At 41.2% G+C, this 25,134-nt stretch overlaps 1 protein-coding gene across 19 annotated transcripts in view; it reads right to left on the bottom strand.

Moving 5' to 3' along the window:
* NEK10 (NIMA related kinase 10) overlaps positions 1-25,134 on the bottom strand; it is a 178,728-nt gene that overhangs the window by 104,376 nt on the left and 49,218 nt on the right. For 14 of the 19 annotated variants that reach the window (XM_084990133.1, XM_084990132.1, XM_084990127.1 and 11 more), the window contains 5 exons: positions 14,230-14,271; positions 6,785-6,863; positions 4,870-4,937; positions 4,526-4,605; positions 2,481-2,567 (listed from right to left, as the gene is read on the bottom strand). In XM_084990133.1, coding sequence (XP_084846259.1) covers positions 2,481-2,567; positions 4,526-4,605; positions 4,870-4,937; positions 6,785-6,863; positions 14,230-14,271 — 356 coding nt within the window. The remainder of the gene's footprint in view (positions 1-2,480; positions 2,568-4,525; positions 4,606-4,869; positions 4,938-6,784; positions 6,864-14,229; positions 14,272-25,134) is intronic. The other 5 variants (XM_084990131.1, XM_084990130.1, XM_084990125.1 and 2 more) reach the window with 1 other exon arrangement.

Here is a 25,134-nt window from a genome sequence, read left to right on the forward strand (position 1 = left end):
GGCAGCACTCCCCAGACTGTCAGGCAAACATATCACATTCAAGTTTCAGTCCCCGGGCGTTTTCTGTAAAGGGCTGGACCACAGCCAGATGTTTTCAGCATTGGGGGCCACACGACCACCAGCCACACCAATAGGTGCAAAAGCAGCCACAGACAACACACAGACATTGGGGGCTCAGCTGTGCTCCAATAAATCTTTATTCACAAAAACAGGCAGGAGGCTAAATACAGCCTGTGGGTCCTAGCTTTCCCCACCATTTTCTAAGTCATATCTGCCTGGTCCGGCTAAATACCTATTAATCAGCAAGTTGCACCAAGTACATACAAGGGGACCTGCATTTTGCACAAGACAAAAGAAATAGAAAAGCTTACTCCTAGTATTCAGAAACTTAATGTATGACTGCAAAAATCAGACATCAATACATGATAATAAAACCACTATGATGCAGGGAAATTAAATGCAAAGTGCTCAGTGAATATCTGCAGAGTAAAATAAAAATAAGGATGGCTGAGACAAGGTTTAGCTGAGCTGTGAAATATTATGATGGTAGACAGTGCATAGAATCATCCTTAATCCTCCAGTCTCTCTCTCTCCTCTCCATGGACAATGTCATTTACTCCCATGGCCTCAAATACTCCTCCTAACCTGGTCTTGTGACCTTAGAGACAGCATCACCCTTAACTCTAGAAGTTCTGTCCACATACCTGTTCCATAGGTACTTACCCCACTGTCTCTAAACTCATCATTATCCTCCTCCCCAAATCAGCCCTTCCTTTTATATTCCCAGTGTAGACCCAGGGCACCACAATCTTCAATTTTCCAAGCTGAAGACTGGGAAACATCCAAGACACTTCCCTCTCCTTTTCCAACTTGCCACTGCCAATCGAGAGCTTTCAGTTCCCCTATTTCCTGATCAACCACTGGGATTAATTCTCTTCTAAGTCCTGCTGCTAGCTGGCCCCACTGCCCTCCACCGTGTGATAATCGGTTATACTCAAGATATAAGACCCTCTTATCACCCACCTCTCCAGCATTCTCATTCTTATCCTGCTCCACAAGTCCTTTCCGGAGGTAATTTTCCATGGCTTCTCCCCTCCCCAGACTTTCATGCTCTGATACTCAGAACCTATATTCTTTGATAGATGGTATTCTTCACCTTCACCAAACTGTCCCTCTTTGTTCTAAGTGGATCTCATTCTGTGGTTATATTCCACACCCCCTATAACACTGCTATCGGAGTAACTGTTCCCCAAAATAACTCTGATAACTCTGATTCCCCAGTCTTTCTGAGAATCCCCATAATGTTCCTGATAAAACCCACACTCTTTGTGACCTGGCTAAAGGTGTCTCATTTATAAAATAAGAGGCTGACAGTGCAGATCAAATGAGTTAACTCACAAAAGTGCCTAGAGCAGAGCCTCATGTGTAGAAGGCCTGACCGGAGTGAGCTCTGTTCTAACTTATCGGCCACTGTCTAACTAGGTTCCTGGTGCCTGCAGGTGCCCGCCCATGCACGTTCCTCCCTCACACCATTGCATGCCTCCATGTGGCAGCAACAAATTCTGCCTAGACAGTTCCTCCTTCTTCTAGGAAACTCAGCATGACCCCTCGCTCTGGTTGGAGGGTTGCTCTGTGCCCCCAGAGTGTCCATCCTGTGCATCCACTGACCACAGCACCCACAGGGTTGTGATCCAACTGGTGATCTGTGTGTCGGACTCATCTCCCACACCAGGCAATCATGTCTTGTTCATCTTTGGTTTTCCAACACCTGTGCAGAGGCTACGGGCAGTGAATGAATTCAGATAAGCAAGCAGACTATAAGTTTGTTAAAGAGCGTTAAATTGTTTTAGAAGAGGAATCCAAGGAATTTACTATGAGTTACATCAGTGCTTCACTACTTGGGATTTCTGCTCTATTTGCCTCTTTAGAAGATTGTGACTTACTCGACGACATATCAAATGATGTCAGTTGCAACTCTATAACCTAATGAATATTTGAATATAGTAAGTTTTTAGGGCAAGATGTTCAAGTGAATAGATTCTCTTGAGTTATAATAACAAGTGATTATGAAATAAATCAGTAGCTAGCTTAACATATTTTCCTTTCCTTAAGACATATTGGTTTTAGCAATCTAAAATTACACACACAATCTGAAATTACTAAAAGTGGAGCCACCTCAGAGTTTCTTTCTTAAGGAGGCCGGATATAAAAAAAAATTCAATAAACAGAAATATTAAAGATGTGATCATAAGATTTATATATTTTGCATCTATGACCAGTTCTAGAAGTAAAGCAGGACCAAAGATAAATGTATACACCTCTTTGCTATTGGCTTCTTTACATCACTTAAAAAGGAAATAAATGCCAAGCTCACACATGATACTCAGTTAACAATGTAAACAACATGACATAATAAAAACCATCATCATCATTTTCATCAAATAGAAGACACTGTGTTTTCCCCCCGTGAGCAAACCTACCTTTTGGAAAGCAAGTCATATTCATGTAAAATCATCAGCAGATTTTCTACAATGTTGAGTTCACTTATCTTCTCCCTACATTCTGGACTACAAAGTGATAACTATTAGTAACATCGAAAAATGTCTTTTACCATAGTAACCTATTTAATATCCTAGACTTCATATTATCCCAAGAGGACTAACAAAATGCAATCCAGCTCTATGGGACAGGGCTCCATCAAATTCCAACATTCAATCAGGACTGTATATCATAAATTTAAATTTCTTTAATAATAGTATATGATGATAACCTGATTCCCTTTGGAGAAAAGGAAGCACATACTATTTACAAAAAAGCATTGATTAGCATTATTCACAACAGCCAAGATACAGAAATGACTTATATGTCTTTTGACAGACAAAATGGATAAAGAAAACGATATATATAGATCACATAAATGATATATATAGTGATATATGAATATTATTCAGCCATAAAAAAGAAGGAAATTCTGTCAATTATGACAACATGGATGAACCTAGAGGACATTATGTTAAATGAAATAAGCTAGACAGAGAAGGGTATGGTATCCCTTACACGTAGAATCTAAAACAAACACAACTGAGTACATAGAAGCTGAGAAGAGAACAGTGGGTGCTTAGTGGGGGAAGCAGGGAGATGTAGGTTAAAGGTACAAATGTTGGAGTTCCTGTCGTGGCTCAGTGGTTAACGAACCCCAACTACTATCTATGAGGACTCAGGTCCGATCTCTGGCCCCACTCAGTGGGTTAAGGATCTAGTGTTGCCGTGAGCTATGGTGTAGGTCACAGACATGGCTCGGATCTCACATTGCTATAGCTGTGCTGTAGGCCGGCAGCTACAGCTCCGATTTAACCCCAAGCCTGGGAACCTCCATATGCCACAGGTGTGGCCTTAAAAAGACAAAAGCCAAAAGACCAAAAAAAAAAAAAAAAAAAAAAAAAGAGAAGAAGGTACAAATGTTCAATTATAAAAAGAATTGCTAAGGACCAGATGTTCAGCATGGTCGCTGCAGTTAGCAATGTGGTGTTGTGCCCTTGAAAGCTGCTGGGAGATCTTACATATTCTCACCACACACAAAAAAGTGGACTGACAGGTGATGGATGTATCAATATATAATGGAATATTACCCAGACATAAAAAATGAAGTTTTGCCATGTACAACAGCGAAGAAGGACTAGAGAATATTATGCTTAGTGAAATTAGTCAGAGAAAGACAAATCCTCTATGTTATCACTTATACGTGGAAACGAAAAAATAATCGAATATATATAACAAAACAGAAACAGACTCACAGGTAGAAAGAACAAAGTGGTGATCATCAATGGGGAGAAGGAAGAAAAGAAGGGCAAAATAGGCAAATAGGATGGAGATACAAAGTACTACACATAAAATAGATCAGCAACAAGGATATAGTGCATAGAACAGGGAAATATAACAATTGTTTTATAATAACTTTAAATAGGGTATAAACTATGAAAATATTGAATCACGATGTTGTATATCTGAGACAAATGTAATATTGTAAATTAACTACAATTACAAAATACAATAACATAAATTTATTAAAATTATTTTGATCCTGGCAATCATTCCACAAAGTTTCCAGGCTAGGGGTCAAATCGGAGGTGCAGCTTCCAGCCTACACCACAGCCACAGCAACTCCAGATCAGAACCGCATCTTCAACCTTCACCACAGCTCAGGGCAACACTGGATTCTTAACCCACTGAGAGAGACCAGGGGTCAAACACGTGTCATCACGGATCTAGTCCCGTTAGTTACCGCTGAGCCACAATGGAAACTCCAAAAAAAGAAAATTTAAATTGCTTTGCCATTCCAACTTAAATTCTCCAATGCTGCTTTTCTAATTCTATTCAGGGTCTTCTTCAATATATGAATGCTACTTCATGATTATTTCTCACAAATTTTAAATAATAGGTGACGAAATAACTAGAGAAACTGATCTATTTCGCATCTCTGCCACCTAAAACGAGGCAGCAGCAGAAGTTATTTAAACACACTTACCTTTCAGCTAAACTAGCCAGAGCCAGAAGGGCACCCAACAGAACACTAGTATCTCGGGCACTGAGCAGATTTACTAACGTCTGTAAAATGAAGGAAAGTAAGGTTTAATTGTGTAAGTACGACAAGCTGCTTGAACAATACAGTCTCTTTCTCAAGACCACGGAGGCTGACCCTCCAAAGACTTAAACAGGCACGACTCCCAGCTCTCACCGGGGTTGGCAGAGATTGACAATTTGGGGCTAGGGTGGCAGGTGTGTGAATTACAATGACCGCAGGGGCTCTGAACCCAGGCACGTGAACTATCGCCCTGGGAAGACTTGGCGTTGACTCCTGGGACCACTCACCTTGTGGGCTCCGCTTGTGGTGACCCATTCTCTTTGGTCTTTCACAGCAGCAAGTTTTTGAAAAATATCTATAAAGGAAGGAAATGTCTCAATGAGGGAATTTAAGCTTAATGGGGGCAGTGCCCCTAGAACCTTGGGTCTCAAGTATTGGTGGGCAGGAGAAGGACAAGTGGAAACACAGGCAGCACGAAGGGACAGTGGAGGGGGTGGGGCAGGGTTGTTTTTTCACTCCTGGAATCACCTTTCAAGTTCAACTAGCATTTGTTACATATAATAAGTAGTGCATATATACTGTTATATACACTACTTATACATTCATAATAATGAACTACAGAGAGCAAAAAAATCAAATGTTTCCCTCTACTTAAAGTTGAATGAGTTCCCAGAGTTTCCTCATGGCTCAGCAGGTTAAGGATGCAGTGTTGTCACTGCTGTGGGTTGGGTTACTGCTGTGGCACAGGTTCAGTCTCTGGCCCAGGAACTTCAGCATGCCATGGGCATGGCCCAAAAAAAAAAAAAAAAATTGAAATGAGTTCAAAATGAAACCTATTCTTCAGAGATCCTCCCCATAAAAATTTCATGGCATGGACTTAGCAAGGTTCCTCAGCTGAGGGGGATGGTTGGCCTCAAATAACCTTCCCAGTGCCAAGGCCTTACCACAGACTCCTCCCTGTAACCAAGATTCAAGGGCCTATCGTGCAAACAAATATGGGAAACCAGCCTGTGCACATAAAGAAAGTGGGCTGCCCCCGCCAAGAACAGGAGTCCACACTCATCAAATGTGGATGGATGATGAATCCTGGAAGGTGTGCTGGGAGGAACTTTCAAAAAGAGAAGACTGGGTGTTGAGGGAGCAGCTCCTACTCACACAGACCAGTGCTTCTCATTATCATCATATTTAGGGTTTTGGTTTCTTTTGTTTGTTGGTTTTTGTTTGCTTTTGGTTTTTTTGTTTGTTTGTTTGTTTTTGGCCATGCCCATGGCACGTGGAAGTTCCCCGGCCAGGGGTTGAACCTGCACCACAGCAGTGACCTACGCCACTGCAGTAACAACATCAGTGTCCTTAACCTGTTAACCAGTCGAGCCACCGGGAAATTCCTTGGCTTCTTTTTTATGTTCTGAATGTTCCAGATTTTTTGAAGTAGGTATTAGCTCAACCGAATACCTCCGATATACTCGATACTGACTCCTCTCCAACATTTTAATAGAAATCAAGAGACGAAAAAAAAATTTCTACCAAAATTTGCTTTTGTGAAGGAAGCCTCTCTTGCACTAAAAATAAGCTTGTGCTCAATGAAAATCTTTTGAAACACGTAACAGCTTTTTAAGATAAGAGCTATGATTTAAAAGTCTCCCCACCCTGCTGTATAACACGGGGAACTCCATTCAATAATCTTTTTTTTTTTTTTTTTTTTTTTGTCTTTTAGGCCTGCACCTGGAGGTTCCCAGGTCTAATCGGAGCTATAGCCTCGGCCTATGCCAGAGCCACAGCAACTCGGGATCCAAGCCATGTCTTTGACCCACACCACAACTTATGGCAAGGCCGGATCCTTAACCCACTGAGTGAGGCCAGGGATTGAACCCACAACCTCATGGTTCCTAGTCGGATTCATTAATCACTGAGCCACAACAGGAACTCCCATCACTCAATATTCTATGATAACCTAAATGGAAAAAGAATCTGAAGAAAATGGATATGTGTGTATATACAATTGATTCACTTGGTGTACACCTGAAACTAACACATTTTAAGTCAACTATACTCCAACAAAACTTTAAATAATAAAAATAAGTAAATATCCTCACTGAATCCATTTATTCCCTGAGTATAACATCTGGTGTGGCCTCTCAGTCCCATGGCTGCCGGTAAGCTTACCACCCTCCCTGCTGCAAACACCCTGCCAAGGGCTCTTACACGTCATGTTGACCAGCTTGTCCACGCTGTGCTGGGCCTCCCCGTAGCCAAGGTACCCATGGGCCACGATCTCCATGTACTGCAGGGGTGGACCAGACAACAGGGAGTCAGAGGGGAGGACACCCCAAGCGCAAAGCAGGTGGAGGACAAGGTCATGTACTTCTGAAAATGAGCTGCAGGTGGCGCCAAGGGTACACCAAACAACACACAGTGCCCTTGGGTCAGCTTCGCACAAGGGCAGAAGGGTTTCTGGGTTCTTTGCTTTCTCTTGCTTGCCCCAAAGTGGAGGGAAGGACAAGGAAAGATTGTTTAAACTCTCAAAAGTCCCAAGAGTCATTTACTGAATAAATTTGTGTCACAATTTAGCCCCCAAACATAAGATGCAAATAAGATGCATATATATAAATAACACAAAGAATTTTTATTCTTTAATGCACCTTTTGAGTAGAATGTTTATAATACACTGCATATATTTTATTGACCTTATGTTTTCTAATATCCTAAATTATATCTAACTAGCATACAAACAGCTAATAATAACCAGGATAAAATGTGGGGTTACTCTGACAATCCCTCACTGTGTATAACTGATTATAGTAAGAAATAGGCTCAAACACACATACATTTCTGATATTTTAGTGGAAGTAAAATGGATGAAAAGATCCTTTACAAAATAATTTTATAAAAGACTATTTCATTAAATGAGCTAGGCTTTAGCCAATTAAAAATTACTCAAAAATAAAAACTGGATAGGTTTTATCAGTTTCCCAAAAATAAAAAATAATACAATTGATTTCACATTAAATCATCATTAATCTTCCACTAATCATTCAGAATGAGTTTGAAGGGTCATGGGTTGATTATTAAAATTATTATTTCCAGATTATTTGAGGGGGAGACGGGATTAAGATGGCGGAATAGAAGGACTGGAGCTCAACTTCTCTCCTAAAAACAACAAAATTCACAACTAAAGACTGAGCACACTTCACCAAAATGGACCGGAATACTTAAAAAAGACATCCTACTCCAGAAGAAAAAGAGGAGGCCACATCAAGAGGGAGGAGGGGCAATTTCACGATATAAACAACCCCATACCTCCCAGGTGGGAAGCTCCACAGACTGAAAACTAACTGGTTCACAGAGAGAGACTCACCTACAGGAGTGAGAGTTCTGAGCCCTACATCAAACTCTCAAGTGCGGGGGTCTGGCACAGGGAGAAAGAGACCCTGGAGCATCTGGCTTTGAAGGCCAGTGGGGCTTGTGCACAGGAGCTCCACAGGACTGGGGAAAACAGAGACCCCATTCTTAAAAGGCGCACATGGACTTTCACGTGCACTGGGTCCCAGGGCAGAGTGAGGTCTCCATAGAAATCTGGGTCAAACCTGACTGCAGTGCTTGGAGGACATCCTGGGAAAACAGGGGTGAATGTGGCTTGTTGTGAGGGAAGGACATTGAAGACAAAGCTCTCGGGAATACTCAGCAGCTGCCTTTCTCTGGAGGTGGCCATTTGGGGAAAATCTGGCCCCACCCATCACTCAGTGCTGAGAAGCCCCAGGGCAAACAACAACCCAGGTGGGACAACAGCACTGCTGCCCCTCAGTAAACGGGCTGCCTAAAGACCCCTCAGGCACACAGCTGCCTCTAATCCCATCCAGAGACTAAGCCCCACCCAACAGAGGGGTTAGAATCCCTCCTCCTACCAGGGGGCAGGCATCAGCCCCTCCCATCAGGAAGCCTACAGCAAGCCTCCCATACTGACTTCAGCCACAAGGGGGGCAGACACCAGAAGTAAGAGAGGCCACAACCCTTTTATCTGTAAAAAGGTCACCACACCAAAAACCTGTACAAATGAAAAGACAGGGAACTCTAACTCAGATGAGGGGGAAAGGAAAAACCCCAGAAAAACAGCTAAGCCATGAGGAGATTCTCAGCCTCCAGGAAAAAGACTTCAGACTGTTGATGCTGAAGATGATGCAAGACATTGGAAATAAACTGGAGGCAAAGATGGATAACTTACAGGAAACAATGACCAAAGAGATACAAGATACAAAACTTAAACAAGAAGAGATGCAAACTACAATAACTGAAATACGAAATTCACCAGAAGCAGCGAACAGCAGAATACAGGAGGCAGAAGAACAAATAAGCAAGGTGGAGGACAGACTAGTGGAAATGACGGATGCAGAACAGAAAAGAGAAAAAAGATTGAAAACAAATGAAGAGAGTCTCAGAGAACTCTGGGACAACGTGAAACACACCAACATCCATATTATAGGGGTGCCAGAAGGAGAAGAGAGAGAGAAGGGGGCAGAAAAAATATTCCAAGAGATAATAGCCAAAAACTTCCCTCACATAGGGAAGGAACCACTCACTCAAATCCAGGAAGCTCAACAAGTACCATATAAAATAAACCCAAGGAGGAATACACCGAGACACATATTAATCAAGCTGACCAAAATTCAAGCCAAAGAGAAAATCTTGAAAGCAGCTAGGGAAAGAAACAAATAACATACAAGGGAACCCCTATAAGGCTATCGGCAGATTTTTCAACAGAAACTCTACAGGCCAGAAGGGAGTGGCATGATATACTCAACGTGATGAAAGGGAAAAACCTCCAACCAAGATGACTCTACCCAGCAAGGCTCTCATTCAGATTTGGAGGAGAAAGCAAAACCTTCACACATAAGCAAAAGCTGAGAGAATACAGCAACCCTAAACCAGCCTTACAACAAATACTAAAGGAACTTCTATAGGCAGAAAAGAACAAGAGAAGAAGGAAAGGAAAAAGAGCAGCAAAAACAAATCCGAAGTAATTAATAAAATGGCAATAAGGGCATACATATCAATAATTACCTTAAATGTGAATGGACTAAACGCCCCAACCAAAAGACATAGACTGGCTGAATGGATACAAAAACAAGACCCATATATATGCTGTCTTCAAGGGACCCACTTCACTTCTAGGGACACATACAAATTGAAAGTGAGAGGATGGAAGAAAATATTTCATGCAAACAGGGATCAAAAGAAAGCTGGAGTAGCAATACTCATATGAGACAAAATAGATTTTAAAATGAAGAATATTTTCAGGGACAAAGAAGGACATTACGTAATGATCAAAGGATCAATCCAAGAAGATGTTATAACAATTTTAAATATCTACGCACCCAACACAGGTTCACAACAATATATAAGGCAACTGCTAACAACCTTAAAAGGACAAATCGACAATAACACAATAATAGAAGAGGACATTAACACACCACTTACAGCAATGGATAGATCAACCAGACAGAAAATCAGTAAGGAAACACAGGCCCTGAATGAAGCATTAAACCAGATGGACTTCATAGATATTTATAGGACATTTCATCCAAAAGCAACAGAAAACACATTCTTCTTAAGTGCACATGGAACATTCTCTAAGATTGACCATATCCTGGGCTATAAATCCAACCTCAGTAACTTTAAGAAAATTGAAATCATATCAAGCATCTTTTCCGACCACAATGCTATACAACTGGAAATCAACAACAAGAAAAAAACTGCAAAAAACACAAACATGTGGAGACTCAACAACATGCTACTAAACAACCAATGGATCACTGAAGAAATCAAAGAGGAAATTAAAAAATACCTAGCAGCAAATAACAACGAAGATATGACACTCCAAAACCTATGGGATGCAGCAAAAGCCGTTCTAAGAGAAAAGTTTATAGCAATACAAGCCCACCTCAGGAAACAAGAAAAAGCCCAAATAAACAAGCTAACTTGACATCTAAAGCAGCTTGAGAGAGAAGAACAGACAAGACCTAAAGTTAGTAGAAGGAAAGAAATCATAAAGATCAGAGCAGAAATCAAGGAAATAGAAACAAAGAAAACCATAAGAAAAGATCAATGAAACGAAAAGCTGGTTCTTTGAAAAGATCAACAAAATTGATAAACCCCAAGCAAAAAAGAGAGAGGACTCAAATCAATAAAATTAGAAATGAAAAAGGAGAAGTAACAAAGGACACCACAGAAATACAAAGGATCATAAGAGACTACTATATGCAACTATATGTCAATGAAATGGAAAACCTAGAAGAAATGGACAAATTCTTAGAAAAGTACAATCTTCCAAGACTAAACCAAGATGAATGGACCATTCACAAGAACTGAAATTGAAACTGTGATTAAAAAACTTCCAACAAACAAAAGTCCAGGACCAGATGGCTTCACAGGTGAATCCTATCAAACATTTAGAGAAGAGCTAACACCTCTCCTTCTGAAACTATTTCAAAAAATTGCATAAGAAGGGATACTCCCAAACTCATTCTATGAGGCCACCATCACCCTGGTACCAAAACCAAAGACTCCACAAAAAAAGAAAACTACAGCCCAATATCACTGATGAAAATCGATGCAAAAATCCTCAACAAAGTACTAGCAAACCATATCCAACAATACATTAAAAGGATTGTATATCATGATCAAGTGGGATTTATCACAGGGATGCAAGGGCTCTTCAATATCTGCAAACCCATCAGTGTGATACACCACATTCACAAACTGAAGAATAAAAACCATATGATCCTCTCAATAGATGCGGAAAAAGCCTTTGACAAAATCCAACACTCATTTCTGATAAAAACCTTTCAGAAAGTGGGCATAATGGGAACCTACCTCAACGTGATAAAGGCCATATGTGACAAATCCACAGTGAACATCATTCTCAATGGTGAAAAGCTGAAAGAATTCTCACTGAGATCAGGAACAAGACAAGGATGTCTGCTCTCGCCACTACTCTTCAACATAGTTCTGAAAGTCCTAGCCACAGCAATCAGAGAAGTAAAAGAAATAAAAGGAATCCAAATTGGAAAGGAAGAAGTAAAACTATCGCCATTTGGAGATGGCATGATACTATACCTAGAGAATCCTAAAGACTCTACCAGAAAACTGTCAGAGCTTATCCACGAATTTGGCAAAGTTGCAGGATACAAAATCAATACACAGAAATCGATAGCGTTTCTACACACTAACAATGAAAAAGCAGAAAAGGAAATTAGGGAAGCAATCCCGTTTACCATCGCCTCCAAAAGAATAAAATACCTAGGAGTAAACCTACCTAAAGAAACAAAAGACCTGTACTCTGAAAACTAGAAGACACTGATGAAAGAAATCAAAGATGACACCAATAGATGGAAAGATATACCATGCTCGTGGATTGGAAGAGTTAATATTATCAAAATGACTATACTACCCAAGGCAATCTACAGATTCAATGCAATCCCTATCAAATTACCAAGGACATTTTTCACAGAACTTGAACAAAATATTTTAAAGTTTGTTTAGAAGTACAAAAGACCCAGAATAGTCAAAGACATCCTGAAAAAGAAAAATGGAGCTGGAGGAATCAGGCTCCCGGACTTCAGACTATATCACAAAGCAACAGTCATCAAAACCATGTCAAAACCATGTGTACTGGCACAAAGACAGACATATAGATCAGTGGAACAGGATAGAAAGCCCACAATTAAACCCATGCACCTACAGCCAACTAATTCATGACAAAGGAGGCAAGAATAGACAATGGAGAAAGGACCACTTGTTCAATAAGTGGTGCTGGGAAAACGGGACAGCCACATGGAAAAGAATGAAATTAGAACACTCCCTAACACCATACACAAAAATAAACTCCAAATGGATTAAAGACCTAGATATAAGACCAGACACTATCAAACTCCTAGAGGAAAACCTAGGCCAAACACTCTCTGACATAAATGACAGCAACAACTTCTTAGATCCACCTATCAGAGTATTGACAATAAAAAGAAAAATAAACAAATGGGACCTAATCAAACTTCAAAGTTTCTGCACAGCAAAGGAAACCCTAAACAACACAAAAAGACAACCCACAGAATGGGAGAAAATCTTTGCAAATGAATCAACTGACAAGGGATCAATCAATCTCCAAAATTTATAAACAACTTCTGCAGCTCCATACCAAAAAAACAAACAACCCCATCCAAAAATGGGCAGAAGATCTAAACAGACAATTCTCCAAAGAAGACATACAGATAGGCGAGAAACACATGAAAAGATGTTCAGCATCACTCATTATTAGAGAAATGCAAATCAAAACCACGATGAGGTACCACCTTACACCAGCCAGAATGGCCATCATCCAAAAGTCTACAAACAATAAGTGCTGGAGAGGGTGTGGAGAAAAAGGAACCCTAGTACACTGTTGGTGGGATCGTAAATTGGTGCAACCACTGTGGAAAGCAGTATGGAGATTCCTCAGAAAACTAAAAATTGAACTACCATTTGATCCAGCAATCCCACTCCTGGGCATCTATCCAGAGAAAACCAGGACTCGCAAAGACACATGTACTCCAGTGTTCATTGCAGCACTCTTTTCAACAGCCAAGACATGGAAACAACCTAAATGTCCATCGACAGAGGAGTAGATCAAGAAGATGTGGTACATATACACAATGGAATATTATCAGCCATCAAAAAGAACAAAATACCAGCATTTTTAGCAACATGGATGGACCTAGAAACTATCATGCTAAGTGAAGTCAGCCATACAGTGAGACACCAACATCAAATGCTTTCACTGACATGTGGAATCTGAAAAAAGGACAGACGGAACTTCTTTGCAGAGCAGATGCTGACTCACAGACATTGAAAAACTTATGGTCTCTGGAGGAGACAGTTTGGGGGTGGGGGGATGTGCTTGGGTTGTGGGATGGAAATCCTGTGAAATCAGATTGTTATGATCATCATACAACTACAGATGTGATAAATTCATTTGAGTAATAAAAAAAATGAAAAAAAAAGAAAAGAAAATTATTATTTCCATACATAGTATAGATTTCAGGAGAATGGGCCGTTTCGGTTCAATGCCATGCCTGAAAATTTTGTTTTATTATATTAATAAAACCAAGCACTGGACTAGCTGAGCATATACATTTATCTCATTACCTTCCCTCAGTAGTTACCAAAAGAGAAAAGTAAATGCAGTCAAGTTCATGCCTCACATTGTCATTTATTTTTTAATATCTTAGTGAACACAGTAATTCTTTTTTGTGTGAAAAAGTCGTGAACATCTTTATAACAATCACTTGGTGTATGCAATGCTGAAGCCTTGGGACTGCCAGCAACACCCATTTTTCTTTCCTAACTGACTAAAGGCAGGTGAGTTCAACAGAATTTCTCATTTCAACGGGCTGAGTAAAGTGAACCCAATTAGCCAGGAGTCCCTCCCTGGCCTATGAGTGTCCTGCCTCACACTCTCTTACCAATCCCACCTACTCCTCTCCTTGGAGGGCAGCTAAGGTTAGAAAATTGTCCACTGTCACACATCAGTGTAATCTCTGCCCAGAAGCATGGCCCCACATGGAAAAGACCAGCACAAAATGGAAAGGCAAGACCAATCACCACAAAAGAACACTTACCTGAGCTAGGTTTTCAATCCCACCCAAGCTATGGAGTATTTCCTAATAAAAACAACAGAACATACGTGAAAGATGAGGGGGAGGAATGTGTTTTATATGCAATTTTTTAATGAAGTCATGAGTTTACAATTATTTTTTGAAGGGCTACATTCTAATATGAATAAGGAAAACTCCCCTATTGGTCATTCATACCACATTTAAGGTAAAAGACTAATAAATATTAAAGTTGGATTGAGATTAAGACAACTGCAGCCTGCCTCATTCTTTTTACTTCCTACCATATCATCATAAAATGTTAGAGCTATGGGACAGCCACTATGGAGAACAGTGTGGAGGTTCCTCAAAAATTAAATATAGAGTTTCCATATGATTCAGCAATCCTGCTCCTGGGCGTATATCCAGAGACAACCATAATTCAAAAAGATATATGCACCTCAATGTTCATTGCAGCACTATTTACAATAGCCAAGACATGGAAGCAACCTAAATGTCCACCAACAGAGGAATGAATAAAGAGGATATGGTATATACATACAATGGAATACTACTCAGCCATAAAAAAGAATGAAATAATGCCATTTGCAGCAACATGACTGGACCTAGAGATTATCATAGTAAGTGAAGCAAGTCAGAGAAAGACAAATACCATAGGAGATTACTTATATGTGGAATCTAACTAAAAATGATACAAAAGAACTAATTTACAAAACAGAAACAGAACACAGATTTCAAAATCAAACTTATGGTTACCAAAAGGGAAACACAGGGTAGAGGGATAAAATGGGAGGTAGGGATTGACACATACACACCACTACATATGGAAGAAATGGATAACCAACAAGGACCTGCTGTATAGCACAAGGAAATCTACTCAATACTCTGTAATAACCTATATGGGAAAAGAATCTGAAGAAGAATGAATATACGTATATGTACTTTGCTGTATACCTGAAATGAACACAATATTTTAAGTCAACTATACTCCAGTAAAATTATTTTTAAAAAGTTAGAGCTGAAAAGAGCTGTTAGGTATCACTCCCTTCAACCCCCTAATATTACCGAACCCGAAAACCAAGACCTACTTTTCTCCAAGGACAGAGCCTATTAGAATCCAGCATCACTGAATCCCAGGATTTTACTCGAGGCCTCAGCTTACTGCGGGCCATGGACCAGCAACAACAGAATCATCTTGAGCTGATTACAAACACAGAATCTCCAACTTGCCCCAGATCTGCTGAATGACACACTGAATTTCAACATGATCCCCAGGTAATCTGCACACCCAATAAAACTCGAGAAGCATTGCTCTAGACTAGACCACAGGGTTTCTCCTTGAAATGATTTGGCTAATGGTCTTTATTAAACCCACACCCTAAACAAGTGTAAGGATAATCACTGGAAAATGCCCTCTGATATAGGTCTTTAAAATCAATTCCCAACAAGAAGGCATTGCATGAAACTTCTGAAACTGCCCCAAAGTGCTAATTAAGAAAGAGGAGTTCGAAATTATCGCAACCTTGTAAATCAACTATACTTCAATAAAACTTTTTAAAAAAGAGAGACATCAATAAAAAGAAAAAAGAAAAGAAAGAAAGGAGTTCCCTGGTGGCCTAGTGGGTTAAGGATCTGGCATTGTCACTACAGCAGCTCAGACCACTGCTGTGGCACAGGTTTGGTGCCTGGCCTGGGAATTTCTGCATGCCACAGGCACAGCCAAAGATTAAAAAAATAAATAATAATAATAATTAACAAAAGAGAGAGGGCTGGGAGTGTGGAGTTGTGGAAGGAGCTAGTTTGGAACTCTACTACGTACAGGAAACACTCTCAGGTTACTCACACTGACACTGATCTTAGGGTAAACATGTTTCAAGTGGCCTTGACCTGTTTAAAGCTGTACTGACACCTCTCTCCTTACTGGACAGGCACTCGAGAATGTTATTGGAAGTACAGACATTGGCCATCATTGCAATTCTGGGACGTGCAGGAGGTTGAGGATGCAGCTCCTAAGGCCAAGGGTCAGCTAGGGAGAGGCTCGGTCGGGGGCTCAAGGCTTCCTGGGTCAAAGTCTCCTTATTCTGTGCAAAGGGGATTTGGAAACAACATAACCCTTTTTTATACTAAGAATGAAGGTACATTTATAACTCAATTAAAAATAGTTCTGAGGAGTTCCTGTCGTGGCACAGTGGTTAACGAATCCGACTAGGAACCATGAGGTTGCGGGTTCAGTCCCTGCCCTTGCTCAGTGGGTTAACGATCCGGCGTTGCCGTGAGCTGTGGTGTAGGTTGCAGACGCGGCTCGGATCCCGCGTTGCTGTGGCTCTGGCGTAGGCCGGTGGCTGCAGCTCCGATTCGACCCCTAGCCTGGGAACCTCCATATGCCGCGGGAGCGGCCCAAGAAATAGCAACAATAACAACAACAACAACAACAAAAAGACAAAAGACAAAAAAAAAAAAATAGTTCTGTGACTACCTACTAATTTGAATTCCCATTATTGCAATTTCACTTTAGAAGAACTATTAATTAAAGAACCTATGAATACTGTATACATTATGCTAATTGCAGCAGGACAGTTTATACATACAAAAATAAAAACAACATTTTACAATCACTTATATCTTTTCAACAATTTTTTTCCCCATTCCTGTTTAGTAAAATCCCCGGGTTAGGCTCTGAAGGGGACACACATACGTATAAGTCAGAGGTTGACTTCACTGAGCTATGAGCAAGCATATGTAGACATACAAATAAGTGGAATTGAGGACAGAATTTAGGGAATTTAGGGAGTTCCTGCTGTAGCCCAACAGCGTCTCTGGAGTGCTGGGATGACGCAAGTATGATCCAAAGCCTGGCACAGTGGGTTAAGGATCTGGCATTGTGGCAGTTGTGGCATAGGTCGCAACTGTGGCTCAGTCTGATCCCTGGCCCAGGAACTCCATATGCCACAAGGCAGCCAGAAAAAAAAAAAAAAAGAAGCAGAATTTGGTCAGCATTATAAGAAAATTATACATGAGGTGCTATGACACCCAAGAGGACAGACATGCAATCATCTTCTGAGAGGGCTAAGGAAAACTTCCTAAGGACGGTAGCCTCTGCACGGGCTCAGAAGGATGGATAGATCTGCCGAGAAAACACGGGGGAAGAGGGGGAAACAAAGGGGATTCCAAGCAAAGACAACAGCAGGCTCCAAGGAACACAGAACTTGCGTAAAAAGAACATCAAGATGTTCCACAACTGTGAAAAGCACTTCCCTAACTCCATGAGGGGAAGTGTTGGGAGTTATGTTAGAAAAACAGAGTGTGAGCCAACCGTGGGAGGACTTGGACATGAGCCTGACTTTGAACTTGGCCAGGCAGGCCTGAGGATAGCGTGTGAACAAGGGCTGATCCGAATCAGCCGTGAGGACTTTCCTCTGGTCTTGGGGTGACCTGGAGTGGGAAGCTGGTTTGGGGGCAGGTGGGAAGAGGTGTGGGGAAGCCGGCCGTCTTAGAAGTGGTGTGAGCACCTACCCCTGCAGACCCACGGGGAGAAAGGGAACAGAGAGGGCATCAGGTGCTGGCAAATCCAGGTCACGAATGAGACAAGGGCACAAAACTGAAATCTGCCATCACTGACATGAAGGAGATTTAAATCGGAAGCTTGGAAGGGTGAAGACACCAGAGAAGGAATAATGGGTCAGTGATTGGTCAGAGTCAATTTTTAATGTTTCCCTTGACATTACCTATCCAATAAGCAATGTGGATGATATGAAACTAAGTCCCTGTTTCCCAAACTATGTCCTGGAAATATTCATTTTATTCCATGCAATGGGTGGTACTAGGCATTCTATTTCAAAAAAAAAAAAAATTTCAGGATCAAACAATAGGTTAAACTGAGTGTAACACATGATTTTATCATAGACTGAAACTCCTCAGAGCTTTAATGTACTGCTATGCCCTTAGGTCCCCAGCAGGAGAACCAGTGGGCAGCTTTCCTAAATGTCACTGACTGCAGCGCCCTTCTTTTCACAGGATACTGACCTCACCTGGGGACCAGAGTTTGAGAAGTGCTGTTATAAAGTATAGAAAGGGGCCTGTGCTCACTATTGCATACGGAATGGATGGTCCATGCGGCCCTGCTGTACAGCACAGGGAACGCTACTCAATACTCTGTGATAACCTATATGGGAAAAGAATCTGAAAAAGAATGGATGTGTGTAAGTGTATAATGGAGTCACTTTGCTGTACATGTGAAACTAACACAAGATTGTACATCGACTATATTTAAATAAAATGCTACAAAATTATAAAGTATAGGACGGGAAAGGGGGTTTGTATGTACTCAAGCACTTAGCCTTCATCTATTAAACAAACATCTTCCCCAATGCCCCTGTGGAGGCAGAAGACACTTGGAAGTTCTGGTTCCTGATGATCTGAACTGCAAACAGACCGGTGTGCTCAGACTCCAGCAGTGCCTCCCAAGCCCCTTCCTAACATCAGTCTCTCCCCCTACAGAGGTCCGAGGGTCATGGGCCTGGGCTCTGCACTTAAGAGCCTAATGACCCAGAGAAAGTCCCCCTCAACCCGAACTTCAGTTCAATGAGCAAAATGTGAGCAAACATCCTTACTCTGCCTATTCCCAGAGCCTCCCTCTTAAAAAAAAAAAAAGATGCAATAATATAATACTGATAAAAACTATGTATAAAAAAGTGGAGCACCCTGCAAGGCCAACGTGGGTGTTGTGAGGATAGTGCTGTTTCCATCACAGCACAAAACCTCCGTGCCCGTAGGTATGCTCGCCTGGGATGTGCACAATGGGAAGAGCAGGGCACTGCACCCTGACCTCCCCGTTCTTCGGCTCATCCTCAGTCCCACATTGCTTATCGTTCCATCTCCATTTGAAGGCCCCCCACACCCTGGCCTTTACTTGTCTTTCTAAGTGTGATAGTAACTACTCTTCTTGGTATATAGTATTTGTAGGGGCTGAGGAAAAGCTTCCTGCCTTGGAGTCTGGAGGTGAGGTGGTGCCGTCAGGAGCTGATTCTGCAGGTGGGAGGGGAGGGAGGACCAAGAGGCCCCTGTGAAGTTACTGAGCATCAGGCACACAGCGGGATCTCCCAACTCTTTGGCCTTTGCACTCTTTTATGTAGAACTCAAGCCGCAGCATATCAGCTCAAACACAAAAGCTGAAGCCAATGAACAAAACCTGGAGCTGACGGTTACAACAGGCCTGGCTCTCTTCCAATAAGGAAGAAGCCTGCCCCAGCAAGCTCTCTTTCTCTCAATAAAGAGATGGCTTACCCAAGCAGGCTCTTACCAGGGATGAGGAAAGTTTCAGACCCTCAACAAAGCCCTACCACCCTTTCCCTTACCCTCTGGCTATAAAAAGAAGCAGTCAACTTCCATTGGAGGCTGGCTCTCCCTGATCACCAGGAAGTTGGCCACTGTGCCAGCAGCATTTCTTATCTCAATAAACTCCTTTCTCTGCACCTTGCTATGAGTCTGGAAATTCTTTTTCCAACCTGTGCTCACACCAAAACACTTGGAAATTAAAAAAAAAAATTAAAAATTTTTGAGAGGAGTTCCCTGGTGGCTCAGCAGGTTAAGGAGCTGGCATTGTCACTGCAGCAGCTCAGGTCACTGCTGTGGCACAGGTTTGATCCCTGGCCCAGGAACTTCCACATGCCAAGGGCACAGCCAAAAAGAAAAAATTACTGAGAGTCCCAAAGAGCTTCCTTTTCTGTGGGTTATATCTTTTTATTTTTACCATATTAGAAATTAAAGGTAAGAACATTTTAAAACACTAGAGCACACAAGCATTTGTCCCATCAGTCACGAGGATGCCATCACTACATATCCTGAAGCCTCTGAAGAGCCCCACTGCACACTCCTAAAAGAGTGGGAGTGAAAAGGCAAATAACATCATAGCATTATTATTAGGATGGTTTCGACCTTGTGGAACCCCTCGAAGGGTTTCGGAGACCCATAATGGTTGCCTGATCACACTTTATGAACCATTATGCTACTGTGTCATCAGGATGGATGCCCAACCTGGAAAGCTGGGACTTAAATAAAGGGCAAAGTCTGAGGCTAGAGATATGTGCTTGTGAGAAACAACAACAGCAGCAACCTGAGAGTTGAAGCCAAGAGCTTGGGGAAGAAGACGACAAAGAAAAGAACTTCAGGTGGGGTTAACACTGAGGAAAGCAGGGTTAAGAAAAGCAGCAAGTAAATAATACAGAAAAACAAAACCTGATGAGGAAGAGCAGGTGGTAAAGGGTATGGCTGCTAAAGAGGCTGGCAGTGTGAGGGAGGGATAACACCACTCACCTCTGCTGTCTTTTCCTAACAAGGAAAAGACATCATAAACACAATTCAGTGGCTTTGAAGATTTTTCTCTTTATCCTTGATAAGTATGAAGGATAAGGGGTTCACTGTAAGGAGTCCATGTGGCCTTTTATCTTTATCCTGCTTAGGCTCCAACTACACTTGAAACCTCCAAACATGTCTCTTCCTTTAATTATGGAAAACTAAGCAATTTTAACTTCAAAAATGACTTCTCGAAAAGGGAAGCCTCCTGTACTGTTGGTGAGAATGTAAATTGGTGCAACCACAAAGGAAAACAGTATGGCAGTTCCTTAAAACACTAAAAATAGAGTTGCCATATGAGCCAACAATCCCACTCCTGGGCATATATCCAGAGAAAATTCTAATTAAAAAAAATGCATGCCATGCACCCCAATGCTCATGGCAGCACTATTTACAATATCCAAGACATGGAAGCAACCTAGATGCCCATTGACAGAGGAATGGATGAAGAAGATGTGGTACATATATACAATGGAATATTACTAAGCCATAAAAAAGAATGAAATAATATCATTTTTAGCAACATGGATGGACATAGAGATGATCATACCAAGTGAAGTAAGACAAAGAAAAGCAAATATCATATGATATCACTTAAACGTGAAATCTAAAAAAAAATACAAATGAACTTAATATTTACAAAGCAGAAACAGACTCATAAGCTTAGGAAACAAACTTATGGTTATTAAAGGGGAAAGGTGGGGGAAAGGGATAAATTAGGAGTTTGGGGTTAACAGATACATACTACTGCATGTAAAATAGATAAAAAACAAGGAACTGCTGTATAGCACAGGGACCTCTATTCAATATTCTGTAATAACCGATAGGGTAAAAGAATCTGAAAAATAAAGGATACATGTGTATGTATAACTGAATCACTTTGCTGTACACCTGAAACTAACACAACATTGTAAGTCAACTATATCCCAATAAAAAATAAAAATTAAATTTAAAAAATGACTTCTCTTTCATTCCTTCCACTCTTTTCTTGCTGGAACCCCCATGAAGCACTACCAGAGCTTCTGTACAGTGGCAGGCAGGATCCAATCTACAAGTCACCAGCTTGCAACCAGTCAAGAAATGACAGCCGACTCAGCACACTATAGTTGATATAAGTGAATTCCAGAGAAAACCTTGTACATAGAATTCAGTTAAAAGTTATACAACACATCAGTTCTAAAAAAAAAAAAAAAAAAAAAAAAAAAAAAGGTGGGGGCAGGGGGTGTTCCAGAGATATAGCCTGACTTTTCCATAGAAGTAGAAATGAAGGTGAGATGAAGGCTTGAAGCTACAGCTGGGTCAAGAAAAGGGCATTTAATGGTAAGAGAAAATAGTAAGGGAGTCACTGATGCCATTAACAAGGAGAACAGATGGAAGACTGAGCCTTAGCCAGAAGGAGAAGGATTTATTTGGACACAAGAAGGGAAGTAAAGCTGCCCAATAATTGAAATATTTCATGCAGCAAAGAAAATCAGTGAGGTCCTATGGGATGACTTCAGTTTTGCCTGTAAAACAGATGAGGCTGTGATCTGATGAGAGTGCCAGGGCTAGGAGGGGTCTCGGGGGGAGAGGCAGAGATAGTTTAGAACAGCTGCCATGGCTCCTGCAATAGAAGGATTCGACCAGAGTGGAGGGCAGCCTGGTGAGGCGAGGGTGGCTGACACCCACTGGCACCGGTCATAGCAAGCCTCAGCTTTGCTACAAGACCCTGGCCAAAAATTCTTGGCAACCCAGATACTCAACAACTGCTCTTCTTTGTGGACAGAGTGCCAGCAGGAGAGACTCAGGAAGCATCCCCTTAATAGAAAAACTCAAAATCTAGGGGAGACTTGGTTTAATACATGTTTGGGACTTAAAACCCCATAAACAAAGAGGTCAATGAATTCTTCAGAGAGCAATTCAGGCAACCCTATTCCAGCCCATCAAGAACTAGATGAAGAAAGGCCAACACTTTCGATGAGGATTAGCAGAGTATGACACAAGAGCCTTCAGTTCTCTGAGCAAACAGAACGTCTCTAAGGCAAATATTTTGCTAACTTCTCCTAGTCAGAAACCTAGATTTCCTGCTAAAACTCCATCCACCTGCCTCCATGAATACTTTTACTAATAGTATATATACAATGGATGTGACTAGAGATTATCATACTAAGTGAAATAAGCCAGAAAGAGAAAGACAAATACCATATGATATCACTTATATGTGGAATCTAAAACATGGCACAAATGAACCTATCTACAGAACAGAAACAAACTCACAGACATAGAGAACAGACTTGTGCTTGTCAAGGGGAAGGGAGGAAGAGAGGGATGGACTGGGAGATTGGGGTTAGTTGATACAAACTAGTACATTTAGAACGGATAAGCAATGAGACCCTACTGTATAGCACAGGGAACTATATCCAGTCTCTTGTGACAGAACATGATGGAAGGTAATATGAAAAAAAGAATGTCTAGGGAGTTCCGTTGTGGCTCAGCGGAGACGAATCCAACGAGTATCCATGAGGATGCGGGTTCGATCCCTGGCCTTGCTCAGTGGGTTAAAAGATTCCGGGTTGCCACAAGCTGTGGTGTAGGTTGCAGACGTGGCTCCGATCCCATGTTGCTGTGGCTGTGGCATAGGCTGGCAACTGTAGCTCCGATTTGACCCCTAGCCTGGGAACTTCCAGATGCTGCGAGTGCGGCCCCCAAAACAAAATAAATAAATAAATAAACAAAATATTAAAAAATAATGTATATATATATGTATATGTATGACTGGGTCATTTTGTTGTATAGCAGAAATTGATAAAACACTAAATCGACTACACTTTAATTAAAAAAAAAAATTTAAATAGCATATACACAGTGTTCTTATCCAAACTGGGGCCTTTTGGGAGAGAACAAGGAGGGTTGTTAACAGTGAAGTGGGAACAGCAAGCCAATACAGATCTGATCCAGGCGGTGGAACGCAGGGCCCACCTTCACCATTCCTGCCCCCCACCCACAGCTCTGTGTGGGTGGTCTAGGAGAAAAGGAAAACTCCTGGAAAATTGTGAGCACCCAGGACAGAAGGCCACTGGGAGTATGTCCCAAGTCACATATTTAGATGATTGTGGTTGGCTAAACTCTAAGAGCACAAAGCCAGCTTAGGATGCAGAATGGGGAAAGGCTAAAGCCACCATGAATGCCAGGCAACTCAAAAATCAGAGCAGCTGTGTAGCTGCTCTTACCAAAACGCTTATTTTTATAAGTGCCATGTTTGGAAAAGACGGCTATAGGGGTAATGAAAGGAAATAGCTTCTGACTCAAATAATAACTCCTCCATAAAGTTGAATCCAAAATAAAACATCTTCGGAGTAGTCTAAACATCCCAGCAAACTTATCAGGACAGGGTATAAAAGGAGACACCTCTTAGGAAAAAAAAATCATTTGTGAAAATTACTGAAGTATGTATGAATAAGTAGAACACTTTGTAAATATTTAACATTGGCAAGCAGAAACAATAATGGTTAATTAGCAATTTGGAGGCTTTGGGGCAGTGGTTCTCAAACTGTGGTCCCCTGACCAGCATCAGCATCACCTGGGAACTTGGTAGAGATGCAGATTTTCAGGCCCTCCTCAGAAACTGTGGAGGTGGCCCCCAACCCTCTTTAAGTCTTCCAGCGTTTCTGATGTACTAGAAGTTTAAGAATTTCTGCATTATAGAAACAGCCATCTAGCAGCTGGGACTGGAAGGAATGACTTTCAAGGTCCTGGTAAAGTGTTCAGTAAGCCTTTCTTTAGAGCTTCCCGGCTAAAGTGCTACGTTCTTTATTCCTTTTTTTTTTTTTTTTTTTTTTTCCTTTTCCAAGTCTTGATTTTTCTGATTTTATTGGAGTATAGTTGAATTACAAAGTTGTGTTAGTTAACAATCCCATCTATCATCTCATCAAGAGAATAAAATACCTAAGAATAAACCTACCTAAAGAGGCAAAAGACCTATACTCTGAAAACTCTAGGACTCTGATGAAGGAAACTGAAGATGACACAAACAGATGGAAAGATATACCATGTTCTTGGATTGAAAGAATTAATATCATCAAAATGACTATACTATGCAAGGTAATCTATAGATTCGGTGCAATCCCTATCAAATTACCAATGGCATTTTTCACAGAACTAGAACAAAATTTTTTTAATCTGTACAGAAATACAGAAGACCTAGAATAGCCAAAGCAATCTTGAGAAAGAAAAATGGAGCTGGAAGAATTGGGCTCCCTGACTTCAGATTATACTACCAAGCTACAGCAATCAAAACAGTATAGTAATGGCACAAAACCAAAAATATAGATAAGTGGAATAGGATAGAAAGCCCAGAAATAAACCCATGCATATATCTAATCTTTGACAAAGGAGGCAAGAACATACAATAAAAGAAAGAAAGGATCTTTAATAAGTGATGCTGGGAAAACTGGACAGCTACACGTCAAAGAATGAAATTCGAACTCTAACAGCATAAAGGACTACATTCTTGCTACTCAGAATGTAGATCATGAACCAGGGGCCTCAGCATCCTCTGGAAGTTTGACAGAAATGCAGAAT

The sequence above is a fragment of the Sus scrofa genome, chromosome 13 (genome assembly GCF_054392235.1).
Source record: "Sus scrofa isolate SSC_HxYL_T2T_F1_AM1 chromosome 13, Sscrofa_HxYL_maternal_Yorkshire_Landrace_v2.0, whole genome shotgun sequence".
NCBI classification, from domain to species: Eukaryota; Metazoa; Chordata; class Mammalia; order Artiodactyla; family Suidae; genus Sus; species Sus scrofa.